General features: G+C 44.8%; 1 protein-coding gene across 3 annotated transcripts in view; it reads right to left on the bottom strand.

Moving 5' to 3' along the window:
- Positions 1-17,626, bottom strand: part of ibtk (inhibitor of Bruton agammaglobulinemia tyrosine kinase) — a 153,849-nt gene that overhangs the window by 67,164 nt on the left and 69,059 nt on the right. For all 3 annotated transcript variants that reach the window (XM_078542452.1, XM_078542450.1, XM_078542451.1), the window contains 4 exons: positions 10,532-10,709; positions 7,654-7,834; positions 4,949-5,554; positions 3,566-3,652 (listed from right to left, as the gene is read on the bottom strand). In XM_078542452.1, coding sequence (XP_078398578.1) covers positions 3,566-3,652; positions 4,949-5,554; positions 7,654-7,834; positions 10,532-10,709 — 1,052 coding nt within the window. The remainder of the gene's footprint in view (positions 1-3,565; positions 3,653-4,948; positions 5,555-7,653; positions 7,835-10,531; positions 10,710-17,626) is intronic.

Below are 17,626 nucleotides of genomic sequence, written 5' to 3'. Positions count from 1 at the left end.
TCTTCTCTGTGCAGCCTTCTGACCAAAGTCATGATCTGGCTTCACACTCCCTCGAGACATTACTGATGCCTGCAATACAGCAGTGCTCGTCATTACTGCCAGAATGTAGTGGGCAGGCGCCACAGCGTTCTCTTATTCTCTGTGTTCTCGGCACGACAGCGTTCTCTTATTCTCTGTGTTCTCAACACCTTTATGGAGGGGCTGGCCCCCATCTCTTCAGCATCTGTGGCCACTGATGTTGTGCTCCAGCTCCTTAAGGGCTCAAGTGCTGAAGACGGACAAAGCATCAGATGTTTCTAAAGTTTCATAGCTGCATCTCTATGCTATGACTCTGCCAGAGAGGAGCTAGACATTTTCAGAAGCTGTGTGAAGATTTATGGAGTGTCCTCAATGCATGTCGGTTATCATTCTTCTACAATCGAGACACTATTAGGGCCTCCATGGCGTCTCCATAATAGGAGCATTCTCAGAGGGTATTCACGCTGCCATAAGCCAGACCAGAGTCAAACGTTCACAAATCTGACGTGAGGAGCTATGGGGTCACCTTGCTGCATGTCGTTATCATCCTCCACAAATTTATGAAGGCCTCCCAAGCATGCCTGCCTTGCCTAGCCAGTGCGAGGGCCTCATCCCCGTCATCGTTGCCTCCAAGGGCCTCTTCAGCCTCATCCCCGTCAGCGGCGTCCTCATCGGAGGAGATGTGCATCTCTTCTTCAGCCAGCTCATCTCCCTGTTGGAAAGCCAGGTTGTAAAGGGCACAGTCGACGACGACAACGATGCATGACACCCTCTGCAGACTGTATTGCAGGGCTCCACCAGACCAGTCCAGGCAGTGGAACTCTATCTTCAGCATCCCAATGATCTGCTCCACCAAGTTGTGAGCTGCAGCATGAGCCTCATTATACTTGCTTTGATGCAGTCTGAGGCCACCGCATGGGTGTCGTCAGCCACAGCCTCTGCAGGTAGCCCTAGTCACTGAGGAGCCATCTCTGTGGACCCGGGAAGACTCCAGGGATCTGTGATCAACTGAGGATGTTGGCATTGTGCACGCTCTTTGGAAACCGTGCGCACACCTGCAGGATGGGTTTCTGGTGGTCACCCACCAGCTCCACATTCAACGAATGGAAGCCCCTGTGGTTGATGTAGTCCACCAAGTGTTGCAAAGGAGATCTGAGTGCCCCATGAGTGCAGTCAATCACACCCTACACCTGTGGGAAGCCCGAGATCTGGGTAAATCCCATCGGTCTTGCATCCTGGCTGTCCAGGTCCCAGGCAAATGCACAAAGTTGTGTACCTTCATAAAATGGCATCCATGACCTCATAGATGCAATTGTGGGTGGTGGCTTGAGAGATCCCACAGATCTCACTGTGGAATCCTGGAAGGAGCCACTGGCATAGAGATTGAGCGCCGCGGCCACTTTCACAGCCACTGGCATTGGGTGCCCTCCAGGTCCCTGTGGCACCAAATCCTGTAGTAAATGGCAGATGTGAGCGACCAGTCCCCAGACATGCACCGTCTTCAGTGACACTGGCTCTCGGTCATCTGCAGGAATGAACGGCGGCGTCTACAGACTCTGGGTGTTACGAGGCACCAGCCAGTGACGGCTCGCTGTGGCTCGAGCATCGCATGGAGCCCAAGCCGCCCCTTCTTCCCGAGGCTGTTGCTCCTGCCTGTGCACAGAAGCCTCAGTCGCTCTCTCCTCTGTCTTCTTTGCGCTCTGTAGGCCATCAGGCATACAGCTAGTTCACCAGGCTCCATGATCCTGATGTTGTACTCCTGCAGGATGAAAGAGAGAGATACGTGGTTAGAATGGGTGTACTAAGAACCTGTTCTGGTTAAGCGTGACGGCCCTTAACGCTTCTCAGAGGGCGCTGGCCACCACTTGGATGGCCAGAGATTGGTGTGCTGCATAGCTGCCCTGTTAGCTTGAACCATTGGGGAGACTGGTCCAAACTTGGATGCTGACACCGCAAGGGGCTGTGCGCGCCTTCAGCAGTGACTGCTACATGGCCAGCTTTAGCGAGGAAATTGCACAACGTGTGCAGTCCAACTGCTTTGCAGTCCACTAAAGTGCTCATGAATTTGCAGTCTGTGCGGAGGGCGGGGAGGGGGAGAACTCTACAGGTCTTGGTGGCACTTTGATGCCTCTGCATTGGCTGGAGTGGGCAGATAAGCTAGGAGCCCGACCCCGATCATATCAATTTGATTTTGTCTGAACTGTCTCAGTTGCAGAGGAATGGTCAATTTCTACAGGTTTCCCGAATGTGTGCACCCGCCCCCTCCCTCCCCCAGCAGTCACCTCAACGGCAGGGCTACAGTTGCGCCCCACTCCCCCTCGATCTCAAAGTCGCCTAAGTGGCAGGGCTGCACCTGCCCCCTGGTCCATCGCACCCCCCCACCAGTTGGGCAGGGCGGCACTTGGCGACACCAATCCCGCCCCCCTCCCCAAGTGCCCATGAAACTTGTCAAGCCACTGGCGACCTTAGCAAACTCTGCAGAATGTTGCTGTGCACTCACCTCCAGTTCACCCAAAGTGCAGGCCGCCAAGTGCACGTCGCTGTGCTTTCCCGCCGACGTGGATGGAAGATCCGGCGGGGTTGCAGGAGCCTGGCAGGATGGCCTGATAATGAAATGCTGATGTATCACAATGAGGTTCCCATGACCGATGGCAGGAAACGCAGCCGGCTGTCGGCGGGCTCAGCAGACAATTGTGACTTGCCTTCCCGCCGTTGTGAAACCGTTCCCACCACATTGTTCGCTCACGCCACCTATCACGCCCAACGCCAGCGGGCACGGAAAATTCCACCCTTAATGTTTGGTTTCTCAAAGGCACCTAAATCTAATAAAAATAGATACCTATAATGGCCTTACCAAAAAAAAAAATTACAAAATGCAGAACCACTTGAGAATGGAGACTCATCTCTATTACATCAAGATTTTTAGCTATTATGCAAATCTTTTGCTGGTTATCACTGATAATCATATTCTCTAAAATTGCTTACTTACATTATCTAGAAGACTTACAGTCTAGGAACTACATTGCTATTGGATCAAAAACCTGGAATTCCCTCCATAATAAGACTGCCCCTACACCACATGGAATGCACTGGTTCAAGGAAGCGATTCAGCAGCACCTTCTCAAGTGCAATTAGGGTTTGGTAACAAATGCTGGCCTTGCCAGTGAAACTCACATCTCATGAACAAATAAAAACAATTCACGCGTTTCTCACGTGTCGGTGCAGACTCGATGGGCCGAAGGGCCTCTTCTGCACTGTGATTCTGTGAATTCAACAATGAACAACTTGCAAATCATTCTCACATTCCTTTTTTTGTCGGCTAATAGCCTAATTTTTCTCCATGGGTGGCTGAATTAGAGTTGGGGTGTCAAAGATGCCTGGATATTCAGTGTGCCAAGTACTCCAAGGTTAAATGCAGAGGAAAGCTAACAACCTTTGCAAAGGGACATATGCTAACATCAGAAGAGCACTGTTCTGCATCAAAATTCAATAAACATGTTTTAATGTTATATCCTTACATTTTTGAAGATATAAATAGAGCACCTACCACTTCTTCTGACTGAATTTCAATTTGCTTCCACCTTTCTTATGCACAACTTTTATCTTCCAATTTTCCAATTTGACCCCATCTAATCTGCAAAGTGCAATATTTAAGTTGTAATGAAGCATGAAACCACACAAATGTAACCTTTTGTAGGCCAGCATAGTAATGCTGGAGTACTTTATTTCTCGTTATTAACTTTTGAACTTCCTAATTCGGAATTAACTCAAAATTGAGGCCATTTTTCTCATCCTAATCCAACAGGGGAATGCATTCTCTGGAAGACATTCAATGTCAGTCCCAATAAGTGCCAAGAGCTCAGCCATGTTATGCAAATGAAGCCAGTCCCAGAAAATCAGAAGGATGGTGTTAATATTAGACCTTCCGATTAATGCCTAATCTGAGGCACAAAGAAAAATTCTACTCATGTGAGTGTCTTTTGAAGGCCTAGATGGCAAAGAGAAGTGCTGTAACCTGCAAGGCTACGGACCAGGTGCTCAAAGGTGGGATTAGAACGGGTGGCTGATTTTTATTTTCTTCTTTTTCTCTTTTTTGACTGGCACAGACACGATGGGCTGAATGGCCTCTTTCTGTGCCATATCTTTTCTATGGTTCAAAGAATAAAACTTGTTTAAAAATAATGGCCAGAATTTTCCCATCGGCGATTTGGGGATGGGGCCCGCTCACCTACAGAAAAATGACCCGGGAGGAACCCCAGACATCTTCCCAGTCCCTTTAAATTTTCAGGAAGGCTGGCGGACAGCAAACTCAGCTGCCCACCCGCCAACCTGTCAATGGCCAACTGAGGCCATTGACAGGGTAATTAAAGTAATTAAGTGCCCTGCCTGTCCTTAAGGCTGGCGGGCAGGCCAGGAGTCCCAGCAGGCTTCTGATAATACATGAAACCTCATCCACTGGCGGGATGAGGTTTCATGTTCCTTTTTAAAAACTTTAATAAACGTAATGTGATATTTATTAACATGTCCCATCTCGTGTGACATCTTAATAATATTTTTATTTTTCTATTTTTTAAGTTTTGTACACTGTCACTAATCTCCCTGAGACAGCGCTTAGTCTCAGGGAGCAGTGTGCTCTTTCGCACGCATGCGCGAAAGAACGCACTTTGACAGATGGGGAATCCCTTCCCCCCACCCCCACACAGGAAGCGCATAGCGCTTCCTGTCGGGCAGGCCGCTGGGTGGGCCTTAATTGGCCTGCCCACTCAAAATGGCAGCGGGCCCCGTTTCGGTGGCGGTGGGGGTCGGCTTTCCACTCGCCCAATGGAAACAGGCAATGCACTCTTCTAAAAGAAAGAAAAAGAAACTTCTAATGTCTTTGGAAAACAAACAAATTACACTCTCTCAATTGGGCTTCTCCCCCTAATCTTACCTTGCAGATAGACTGGCAAGACCAAATTTTTTTGCCATAACCTGCAGCATTTTAACTGGATTAGCCTCTTCATTAAGCCTTCTGGTCTTTTTGCTGTTTTTACTTTTGGTCTTCGGTTTCTTACACGGCTGGTTTTCATAAACCTCAGATGCAGATTTTCCTTTTACTTCTTCACAAAAACTGAACTTTTGCATAGATCCTTCCAATTTGGATATCAGTGGATCTTGATAAGTTTCTATTTTATCTTTGCAGTGGATTTTTGGTTTGTAGCCGTCAGTTAGCAAGTCACAGGTATCTGTATATATAAACTGCAAAATATTGGCAAACAAGTCGGCCTGAATCTTATCCAGAATGTACAAATCACATCCCACTGCATCATCTTCCTGTAGTTGGGCATCAGGGATTTCAACGTTTTCTCCATCAGGAAAGAAAAGCTTTCGAAAATAGTCGGATCGCATGGCCAGGATATACTTGTGACTGGGAAAAATCTGATTGCCAACTTGACATGTGACATCATGGATACTGTCAGTTTCAGTGGCCTCCCTGAGTAGTTTGCCGAAGTCTTCATTAAGACTTGAGGAAGACACATTTGGAATTTCATATAGGCTAAAAAAAAAGTTAAACATTCTATGAAAGGACATAGATACAAAAATAATACCAAATTAGGCAGCAGAGCAAATGGTAGCAGAATACAGGAGGGTAGACAAGTTAACAAAGTGGGCAGATATAGTTCAATTTAGAGAAATGTGAATACATTTTTGGGAAAGAGAGACTATGAAGGGTAAAAAGAAAGCTTAAACAAAACAGATGCAGAATGATCTAAGATTGCTAATCCATATGTCTTTAAAAGGTAGAAATGCAAACAGAATAAGCTATAAAAATACAATGGGACAGGGGGTTTTATATATTGAAATAATAAATGTAAAGGTTAGGCTGCATTTGGAGTACTGTGTGCAGCTCTTTCCAGAAAGGATATTAAAGCCACAAAAATATATCAAAAAGACTTGAAGAATTAGGGCCTCTCTCCCCTCCACACCCCCACCCCCCCAACCACACCCAAAAGAACAGTGAAGGTTAAAGAGGGAAAATCTAAGATTTTCAGGATTATGAAGAGTTTTTAGATGGTAATAAGTGAAAGTTTGTTTCCACTGGTTGGGAAGTTGGTAACAAGGAGGCACAGGCAGAATTATCCTAAAAATGAAGGAGAAAGGATAGTTATTGGAAAGTGAAATACCTCCACACATATGGCTACTGGGGTAGAAATTATAACATTATTTACATAGGAGGACATTTTTGGTACGTATTTGAAAAGGTGGAAGACAAGCTAACACATTGGGGCAGGGAACTGTGATTCAAGTAAATGGCACTAACTGAAGATTTACCACCGACAGTGAATCAATGGGCTGAATAACCATCTCTGCTATCATTTCTATGATGCTATAATGCAGATGTTTATAATATTTAAAGGAAGGCTTGTATTTATCTAGTACAGCAAGTAATTAGGAAAACTAATAGAATATTATCATTTACTGTGAGGGGTATTGAATACAAAAGTAGGGAGGTTATGCTGCAGTTATACAGAGCACTAACGAGATCACATCTGGAGCGCTGTGTACAGTATTGGTCACCTTATTTAAGGAAGGATGTAAATGCAGTTATAAGCAGTTCAGAGAAGGCTTACCAGACTAATACCTGGAATGGACGGGTTGTCTTATGAGGAAAGGTTGGACAGGCTAGGTTTGTATCTGCTGGAGTTTAGAAGAGTAAGAGGCGACTTGATTGAAACATATAAGATCCTGAGGGGGCTTGACAGGGTGGATGTGGAGAGGATGTTTCCTCTTCTGAGGGAATCTAGGATCAGGAGTCACTCTAAAAATAAGGGACGCCCATTTAAAACGGAGATGAGGCAAAATTTTTTCTCCAAGGGTTGTAAGTCTTCGGAACTTTCTTCTTCAAAAGACAGTGGAAGCAGAGCCTTTGAATATTTTTAAGGTAGAGGTGAACAGGTTCTTGTTAAGCAAGGCAGTGATAGGTTATCGGCAGTAGGCGGAATGCAGGTTTGAGGTTACTATCAGCTCAGCCATGATCTTTTTAAATGGAGCAGCAGACTCGAGGGGCCGAATGGCCAACGGCTCCTTGTTCATACGTTCGTTTCATGACCTTTCATGACCTCAGAACATCCCAAAATGTTTTATAGCCAACTTTTATTAAGCAGGCACTGCTGTAATGTAGGAAACATAGCCGCCAATTTACTGACTGAGCTCCCACAAACACCATTGTGATAATAACCAGATAACTGTTTTAGTCATGTTGGTTAAGGCATAAATGCTGTTCAGGATACCAGGAAGAACACGAATAGTGGCATGGGATATTTTATGATCAACTGATGGCAGACAGGGCCTTGGTTTAACATCTCACGTGAAAGAATGAATAGAGACATGGTAGCATAGTAGTGATATGCTCCCCTGTCACAGCTTATTCTTATATGCTATTTAAGAGAGAGTACATCACATGTAATTTTGAGAATAGGTTGAATTTTGAAGCCAACTATTATCACACTTCATTATCACCAGCTATGTTAAAAGTTAGTAATTAGAATTTTCACATTCTAATGGACATAGTTAAGAGGATTTCCTTCTATTTTATTTATCCTCCCTGTGAATGAAGTTCATCTACAGTTATCTGGCACAAACTAAAATACTTACCTAGTTTTCGGGTCAGATTGTAAAATAGCAAAGTTGCGCCCATTCAAATCCATGGTAACAGAAACGGCACGATGAACACAAGGAAGCTTTTCAAGCTTAATCCTTTCATACAAGCTGTTGCTCATTCCGGCTGTGTTAACAAACTGCTCCAAAGGATTTTGCAGAATGTTGGAAAATTCCTCTAATAAAAACAGGAAAACCAGTTCAAGCAATAACATACTTCCTTGCCAAATTAGAGTCTAGTTTCAAACCAGAGTCAGGTTTACTTGGGGAAAATTCAGGTATTATATAAATTCCACTCGGATAGAAAAATTAATAGTGTTTACATATTTGAGATGTGCATTATGCAAATTTTACAAAGTCACAGCAACAACTATTTCTTTTGGTGCGTGACCAGTTCAAATGCATGAGAGGCATTTTGTTTTTAAAAAAGGACGACGATGATTTTATTCTTACAAGTTACTCACATTACAATTTTATAAACAGAATCCTTTCCTACCAAGAATAGAAAGTAGTAACCCAAGTACTGAAACAACCCCAAGATGGAAGCAAAATACTGCAGATGCTTAAATCTAAAATTAAAAACAAAAAATGCCGTAAAAACTCAACAGGTCTGGCAGCATCTGTGGAGAGGGGAACAGAGTTAACATTTACCGATTTCCCTAAACGTTAACTGTTTTTCTCTCTCCACAGACGCTGCCAGACCTGCTGAGTTTTTTCAACATCTTTTGATTTTTATTACTGAAATAATCCAGTGGCAGGCTGATATCTACTTCCAAAGAGGAAATTTCAAACCAGATGAGAGATCAATAGTAAGTCAACCAATCGTTTTTCAATAATTCCTACTATTAGCTATAAACAAGGAAAACAAGTATTACCACCCAGACACTAACCATCATTGACAAAACTTATAAAATCCTGCAAGTGAAAACCACAATCAAAGTTTAACATTTAAAACAGTAGTGCCTCAATTTAATTTTGCTATACTCATGCACATGATTGATACAGCTATACCCTGTTTTAAGTAGTCCCAAATAAAGCAGTTTCAGTATTAAGTAGTTAAAAAAAATTACTACCCATTTATCCGTTTTGAGTGCTACCTATCCCATCATAAAGGAGTTGGGAACTGGGTGCAAAAGTTTTTTTTGGAACTGTCTGCATAGTTACTGACTGGGTGAATTAATGAAAGGTCATCTCGACCCGAAACATTAACTCTGTTCCTCTCCACAGATGCTGCCTGACCTACTGTTTTACCAGCATTGTTTGCTTTTAATTCAGATTTCCAGCATCTGCAGTATTTTGCTTTTGAACTAATGAAAGGGTTGATTCCCCATTCTCTAGGACTTTTGGCTTAGGTTTTGGTCTTCCCCCGGCCATGCCCCTCCCACCCTACTCGACTGGCACCCCATCCACTATCTTCAACATTCACTCCCTCCACCACCAACGCACAGTGGCAGCAGTGTGTACCATCTACAAGATGCACTGCAGCAACTCACTAAGGCTCCTTCGACAGCATCTTCCAAATCTGCAACCTCTACCATCTAGAAGGACAAGGGTAGCAGATGCGTGGGAGCACCATAACCTGCAAGTTCCCCTCCAAGTCACACACCATCTTAAATTGGAACTAGATTACCGTTCCGTCACTGTTGCTGGATCAAAACCCTGGAACTCCCATCCCAACATCTGTGGATGTTCCTACAACACAGTCTGCAGCGGTTCAAGATAGCAGCTCACCACCACCTTTTTAAGGACAATTAGAGATGGCGATAAATGCTGGCCTAGCCAGCGACACCCACAGCCCGTCAAATAAGACAAGCACAAAGTGTGCATAATAATCGGGTCATTAAAATGAATACATGAAAATTCATGAGCAGCTTGTGCTTGGACCTCTGATAAGCATTTATGTCTATGAAATCCTTGCATTCAGGTCTTTTGATAAGCTGATTTAGCCTTTTCACAAAAAATGAAATCCAGCTTTCAAATCCCGCTCCTTCAAATACTAAGAGATAGAAGAGAGGAGAAGGCATTTGGTTTTATGGAGGTGAAGGATCAAAAAAGATAACCCATAGACTACCATCTATTCTAAGACTTGAAGTACCTATATTTAAATTTTTCAGGCAGAGCCGAGATCACGTGCTTAGTGCTAACCAGTTACACAGACACCATCTTTTTTGTATGTTTAAAAAAACACTATGGGCAGAATTTTCTGCCTGTCGGGCGGGCGGACCCGACCCAATCTCCAGCAGGCGGGGAGCCGATCCCCGCCGCCATTTTACGTGGGTGGGCCAATTAAGGCCCACCCTTCGTGACGTCCGGCGGGAAGCGCTATGCGTTTCCTGTGCGGGCGGGGGGGATTCCCCAAATGCGAGAGTGCGCTCTTTCACGCATGCACACAAAAGAGCGCACATCTCCCTGAGGCTAAGTGCTACCTCAGGGAAATCGCTGACAGTTGTATAAAAACTTTTAAAAATAGAAAAATAATAAAAACCTTAACATGTCCTCCTCATGTGACAATGTCACACGAGATGGGACAGGTTAATAAATTTCACTGAAACTTTAATAAACTTTTTTAAACCCTACTTGAAACCCCAACCCACCGGTGGATGAGGTTTCATGTTTTTTCAGAAGCCCGCCGGGGCTCCTGGCATGCCCACCAACCTTATAGTTGGACGGGCAGGACCTTTAATTGTTTTAATTATCTTGTCAATGGTCTCAATTGACAAAACCCAGCCCTATGTCTTAATCAAATGAACTTATGAAGCTATCAAGCTCTAAACTAGATAGACATAATCCTTGACTAATGTTATACTGTGACATTTAATTTTAATCCATTAAAAGAAATTAATTACAAGAAGAGCAACGAGATTGAAATGTTTACCTTTCTTTTCTGAATTTGTCTTTTCTGCTCCGGTCCAATGCCCTGTAAATCCATCTCCATCTTGAGTTACAAAAATCATTTCATTCTTGCTCAGGGCAATGTCTGACATGAAGACCTGTCGCCCATAGGCCCAACGACACTGTTTAATGAAGCAGCTTGAAGATCGCCAACAAAACAGCTGATGGCGAAGAGGGAAATTGAATTAAATAACTGCCCATAAGTAAAATAAATGGAGGGTGTTTATCCTAAGAAAATAATTAATTTCTGAACAAAGACAATGAGCAAAATGACAACTGTAAAAACACGAAATCATCACTTGATACTTGGGGTTTGAGTACTTCTTGCAACACAAGAACCATAGGCCTGAATTTTTCCCGCGTCAGGCTGGCTCAGCGGGAGCAGTCTCAGAGCCGACTGCTCCCCGCGATGGGCTCCACACTGCCATTTTATGAAGGTGTGCCAATTAAGGCCCGCCCAGCGGAATACGCAAGTGGTAGCGCTGAGCGCTACCTGTGCGGGCCAGGGGGGGGCGCAGGGGAGAGAGTTGGGTCTAGCGCTCTTTTGCGCAAACGCACGAAAAACGCTTCAATCTCCCTGAGGCACGCGCTTTTGAAAAAAATTAATGTATGTAATAAAAATATAATTAAACATGTCCCCTCATGTGACTGTGTCACATGAGATGGGAAATATTTTTATTTTTCAGAAAAAACTTATTATTTATTTCGTAAAAGTTTTAGGAAACCTCATCCCGCTCATGGGTGATGCTTAAAAATGTATAAGGCCACCTGGCCTTTTCGCCTGCCCGCCAACCATTAAGGTTGGACGGGCAGCGTAAACTTGAAATTAATTACTTCGTTAATGGCCTTAATAGACTTATCAATTATCAGTGGGTGCACAGCCGACTCCGGTGCTTGCTCGCCGAATGAAACATTGCGAAACAACGCAATGACGGTGGGATGCACGCCCAACGTCATCGCGCGTAGGGCCTGTCCCCGCACACTGGCTGTAAAATCCTGGCCATAAACTTGACGCTTCAATTCCAACCTTTTTTCGCTTTTCATCAGACTATTATGCACAATATGGCAAGGGAGCTGGGGAGATAAGGTGTCCTTTAACAGGGTCCTTGAAATTGACAGAGATATTGTAGAAGCTGAAAGAAACCCATTTTTCTTAAGTACTTGCAGAAAAAAATGAATAGTTAGAGAGTTCCCACCCAAAAATCCACTCCCTTGATAAAAATCAGAGATAAAGATCAGGGTTTCTTTTTCCAGAAAGGTGCTGAAAATAAAGCTCCCATCCCATTTTCTGCGTGATTACTGACTAGAACCTTAGATGGTTACAATACCAAAGCAAGACATATGGCCTATCTTAGCTCTGTTGGTATTTTGCTACAGCATTCTAAAAACTAATCCTATTGCCCTGTTCTTTCTTGATATCTGTACCCATTTCAAATATGTATCCAATTCTCCTTTAAAGGGTGTAATTTTCTCTGTATCAGTCAATTCCTATGGCAAGATATCCTCTGCACCAGTGCATCTAGACCCAATGACATTTTACCTGCCGTGATGGCAGGGTTTCACGTCGTATCGTCCCAAACCTGCCACATTATTTATACATTCCCGGGAAACACGCCATTTCCATGGCAGACGAGTTCCCATTCGCCTGTCATCTCCTCGCCACTTCATCACGCAGGGCACCACATTAAAATTGCAGCCGTGTACGCGAATCTCAGTGCTTCCAGGCCAAAACTACTGCAGGATGTCCACGAAAGGCAAGAAGACTGCAGCCTCCATATTTAGCGACACATCACTGGAACACCTTTTGGATGTCGTGGAGGTCCACCAAGATGTCCTCTACCCCTGCTCTAGCTTCAGGGTGGGCAGCGGCGTGACCAACCAGCCTTGGATCCTGCACCACATCATCTCTCCCTCGACACAACTGAGAGTGCTCTCTCTCCCGCTTTTGACTCTGCTGCTATGCACAACTCATTTCTACTTTGGTTCACAGAGAGCTCTGGCAAGGGACCAACACACTCAGCCATTCCCTCAGCTCCATCCACTTTCTCATCTGCAGCCAAGAGGACACCTCCTCCAGTGAAGAGGTGGGAATAAGCAGCCTGGAAGATCTGTCACCGCAGAGGAGCAGCTGGCCCACGTGCGATTTTGGAGGGACAAGTGTTTGTGTGGCAGGGTATTTCGGAGTCTCGTGCAAGCACTCTCCCATGCACGTGGATCCTTCAGGTTTCACACTCACCTCAATGTCCTGAGCATTTTGAATGCTGCCTGCTGGGGTTCGTTTTTAACTGTCCATCTGACTGACATGCATTTCCACCCATCCACTGATCACATTCCCATGCAGCACATGATCTTGCTCACCACAACTCTCGTTTCACTTTTGATTTCGACAACATGGTGCTAATTTAGTTTCACTTTCGCTCTCTGTCCTTTACGCTCCCATAGTCACCCATTTCCTTTCCCCCATCACAGTTGACACCCCCAGCATCACATTCCACCTCTCCTCCATTACCTACCAGCCCCAATCCTTTTCCTTCAGGGGTGTCCAGGTGAACATGCACGTTCCCTTCCTGCCCAAAAATCCCACCCCCATCCACATTCTCTTCCCCAATCTCCTTGTTCCCGCCCCCAGGGTCCGTGTCTGCCTCCCGCCCATCAACAACCCTTGCCGCCTCTTCTATCACTGCCACTGAACACTCACCCTCCCACCTACCTCCCATCATTCCCTCATTCCATGCCCAACCTCAGCTTGCATCCCAGGAGGCCGTCAGATCCCTCCGTTGAACGTTCACCCCTTCCTCACCCTCCAGACACCCTCCCCTCTCTGAAGCCCCTCCTCACTCCCCGGACACCCTCCCCTTTCCGCACCCCACCGGACACCCTCCCCTCTCCGCACCCACCCCTCCCTCACCCTCCAGACACCCTCCCCTCTCCACACCCCTTCCTCAACCCCTGGACACTCTCCCCTTTCTGTACTCCTTCCTCACCCCCACCCGCACCGCACCCCCCCCCCACCTCCCCAACCCTGCCAGACTCCGCCCCCTCTCCACACCCCTTACTCTCTCCCAGACACCCTCCCCACTCCTTCCCTTGCATCTTCCACCCCCTACACCTATCTCCCCAGTTGCTATCTTCTCCCCCGTTGCCCCCTACTGCCCTCATTCTCCCTCCCCACCAGCTCCCCCGACATCTTCACTCCCCCACTCCCAACCTTACCCCCTGACACCTCTTCCTCTCCCAGTCGATCCTAGACCTTCCTCTTCCACCCCCTCGACCATCATCCGTTGGCAGCATCAACGGTGACTTTCCAACTTCCTTGAGCTGCTTCGCATCAGAGCCATGTCTATGAGAATCCACCCAGCATGCCATGGACATCAGTGGTGGGCTCCAGCACCTTCTACTCCTCGGATGCCCACAATGTGAGCAAAGCCCTGGCAGGTAAGTCCAGACATCTGCACACCACACTTGTCAAGACGTGTTCTACGCCGATATGTTTTCCCGCCAACGTGGGCGGACGATCTAGCTGGGGGGGCAGGGGGGGGACCAATTCCAGCAGGCAGGCCTAATAATGACATGCTGATATATTGCAATGAGGTTCCCGATGTCTGATGGTGGAGAACGCGGCTCGCAATCGGCGGGCTGAGGGGACGATAGGAAACTGGTTTCACGTCGTCGTTAAACCAATCACGCCACTGTCTGCTCACTCTACCAAACATGCCCGATGCCAGCCGGCACGGAAAATTCCAGCCAACATCTTCAGCTGCTTCAATGACTTTCCACCCATTATAAAGTCAGAGGGGTGTTGATTGCTGCTACTTTCAGTGTTCAGCTCCATTTGTAACTTCTATTAACTTCTGGCTGACAACGGGTCTCACTTCTACTGCAGAGAGCTCAGCTCAATAGGTGATCTGTGCTCTTGTTAATTTCCCATTTGCTTATATTGATGAGTTAAGTGCGCAGTATTTCCACCCCACCCATAATTCCCAAGGTTCTGCAATTCCTTTGGCTTCAGCCTTTAATAATAGTGTTACGACTCTTGTATAGGCAAATAACTTAAAAAGATATTTGAATTTCCAGTGACCGAAAAGATCACATGACAAGGTTCCAAGTTAAGGCTTTTACTGTCAAAAAAATGAAAAGCAACATTCACTAAACGCTAAATAGAAAACTTATACTTTAAACTACAGAGAAGTTTCCCCCATTTAACTTTTAAAAAGACCAAAAATCCCCTACCATGGTTATACTTCATGCTGTCCCTTAAACGGGCACTTTATTCTCCCAGAACCAGTCCAAAGCTATTCTCCATTCCCGATGGTCTGTTTGTTTTCTTTCCCAGCTGGATAACTTCTAATGCCAGAAATGACTTTCACTATGAAGGAGATTCTTCTCCTCTAGCCCAAGCTAGGCAAATCTTCAAGCCACCTTTACAAAATCATGATCTTGGTCTCTTCAATCTGTGGATGAGCTCCCACTTGTGTTCTGTGAGATGAACAATAAGGTCGGCATTTTCTCTACTTCAGGTGCAAGACTAGGTGCCTCAATCTCACCTCTCTCAGATTCTTGTAGACCGACTTGTGTCTGAGAGGTTCAGTAATATCTTAGGAAACCTTGTGACCTGATACTACAGTGGTTTTCAATAGGCTTTTGCCTCTCAAAGCTCATCTCCATGAAAATGTAAATCACATGGGCCTTGTATTCAGGTAGAAATGCTAATGAGTTATCTCTTAGGCACTTAACTCCATTCTATCTTGGAATTAAACTTACAGTTTGAAGTCTAACCATTTATAAAGTCTAACATTCCAAACACCTCCCTGTGTGACTTGGAGCTAACAGTCTATCACAGTCAGCACAATTGTTCTTACCACTATCTATAGGTGTGAACATCTTGCATCTTCTCAGCAAGTCTCTTGACCTGGGCCTCACTTGTCCCACAGCAATCAAGCCACTTAAGCTTGCTGTCAGGCAGAAACCAGAACAGGTTACATGACTCCCTTCATTCCTCCGTTGTATCTTAAGTTAAAGATACAGTCCCAGAACATAATATTTGTAACTGTTGTCTGCTCTTTAGATTGGCTTTGATTAATTAATTCCCACTAACATTACAAAATACTGCACTATATCTTAGAAATTTCTCATGTTTCCAGAAAATAAGTTGAAAATTGTTTTGAGAATTTGAGCAAACAATGTTAGGGTGTTCCTTTAGTCTGCACTCAAAAAAAAAATTAGGTTATACATTCATCAGGATGGATCACAGACAAGTTGGAATGGGTAATTGTGTGGTATAAATATTATAAACCCACTTAATTTGTAGCAGGAAACTATAACAGTCATTGGGATTATTTCATCTTCAGCTGGGCATAAAGCATCACCTGGCCAGGATAGAGAGGAAAATTAGGTCACAGAGGCATAATAGCCATTTGGTACATCAAGTCTATGCTGGCTCTGTAGAGCAATCCAGTCAGTCCCATTCCCCCACAGCCCTGCAAGTTTAATTCCCTCTATAGTACCTATCCAATTTTCTTTTCAAATCATTGAAGGTCCCTGCTTCTATTCCCCTTGTAGGCAGCAAGTTCCAGGTCATTGAATAGAATTACTGAATGGTTAACAGCATAGAAGGAGACAGCTCTCAGTATTTGGAGGCCTTCAGAATACCTGTAATAGTGGTCATATTCTAGACAAATGGATTCTGCCCATACCTCTACAAAGACATCCTCTGTTTCCAGAGCATCCTCTTTCCAACACAACATCTTCCCTAATCAGTATCACCACTCCACCCCCCTTTATTTCTTCCTATCTTTTCTGAAATCCTTGTATCCTTGAATATTAAGAGTCCAGTCCTCACCATTTTTAAGCCACGTTTCCATTATTGCAACAAAATCATATTCCCACATGGCTAATTGTGTTTGTAGCTCACCAACCAGGTGATGAGAATTCCATGATCCACACTGCACTTAAAACGAGTCAAGTCAAATTTCTGTTCATTAGTTCATATGGTTAGGCCCCATTTTAGGCATGTGATCAGCACTGATCAATTTTCCTCTTAGTCTCTCCAGGTAATGCTTTATGCTCAAGCACTAGAAACAAAAACTTTCCCTTTTACCTCTTGGCTCTCACCCTCCATATGGATTTGAGGAAGGGAACACGAAGAGCGGCAAGTTTCATAGGCGAATGCTTTCTGACTTTACCACAGCACTGCAGGACCAATTTATCTTTTTGTATTTACATTATGATTGCAACAATACTGCAAAGCATTGAGAATATAATGTGGTTAGATGCTTTGGGAAGAAAACATTGGTCTGTCTAACCTACCCTTCTAAATCTCCCATTTGGTTTCTTGTCTAAGTTGAGAAGCAACAGTCTTGTATCGTTTTTAATGACATGAATGACAGTACCTAAGGGAAAACTTGTCATAGTTTTCTATTCAATCACCAGCTGCTACCCAGTGCCACAATTCCATCATCATTATCATTGTATATTTAGATAGTACCTTTAATTTGGAAAAATATACAAAAACACTTCACAGTTAAAAATGGAGGTTGAACCAAAGGACAAAATAATAGGAAGGATGACAAGATAGGTTTTGAGGAGAGAGGGATCGAGAAGCAAAGGAGTCTAGGATTATTATTCCAGAACAAGGGGCCTAAGCAGCTGAAGGCATGGCCACCTATGCTGGGAGGCATACAGAAGAATCCAGAGTCAGGAATATAGCATTTGAGTTGGGTTGGGGTGGCGGGGGTGAGGAGAGGGTGCAGTGGGGTGGTAAGGATAACAGAGGTGGGACAGTTTAGAGATAGAGAAGGGTAAAGTAATGAAGGGATTTAAAACAGAAGAGTGAAAATTTTACATCAAATACACTTGAGAGTGCTGGGAGCCAGTGCAGACCAGCAAGGACAGTAGTGATGGATGAGTGGGAATTCATATGGGATAAGATTCAAACATTAGAGCTTTGGATGAGCTAAAGTTTACAGAGCATGAAGGATGGGAGAACACTGGATTAGTCTAGTCTGGAAGTAACAAAGGCATGGATAAGAGCTGGAGGGCTGAGTAGCTTTGGAAACCGGAAATGTCGCAGTGGTGCAAG

This window comes from Cetorhinus maximus, chromosome 5 (genome assembly GCF_964194155.1).
Source record: "Cetorhinus maximus chromosome 5, sCetMax3.hap1.1, whole genome shotgun sequence".
NCBI lineage: Eukaryota > Metazoa > Chordata > Chondrichthyes > Lamniformes > Cetorhinidae > Cetorhinus > Cetorhinus maximus.
Note: the sequence above shows the minus strand (reverse complement) of the source record. Positions and strands in the feature narration are given on the sequence as shown.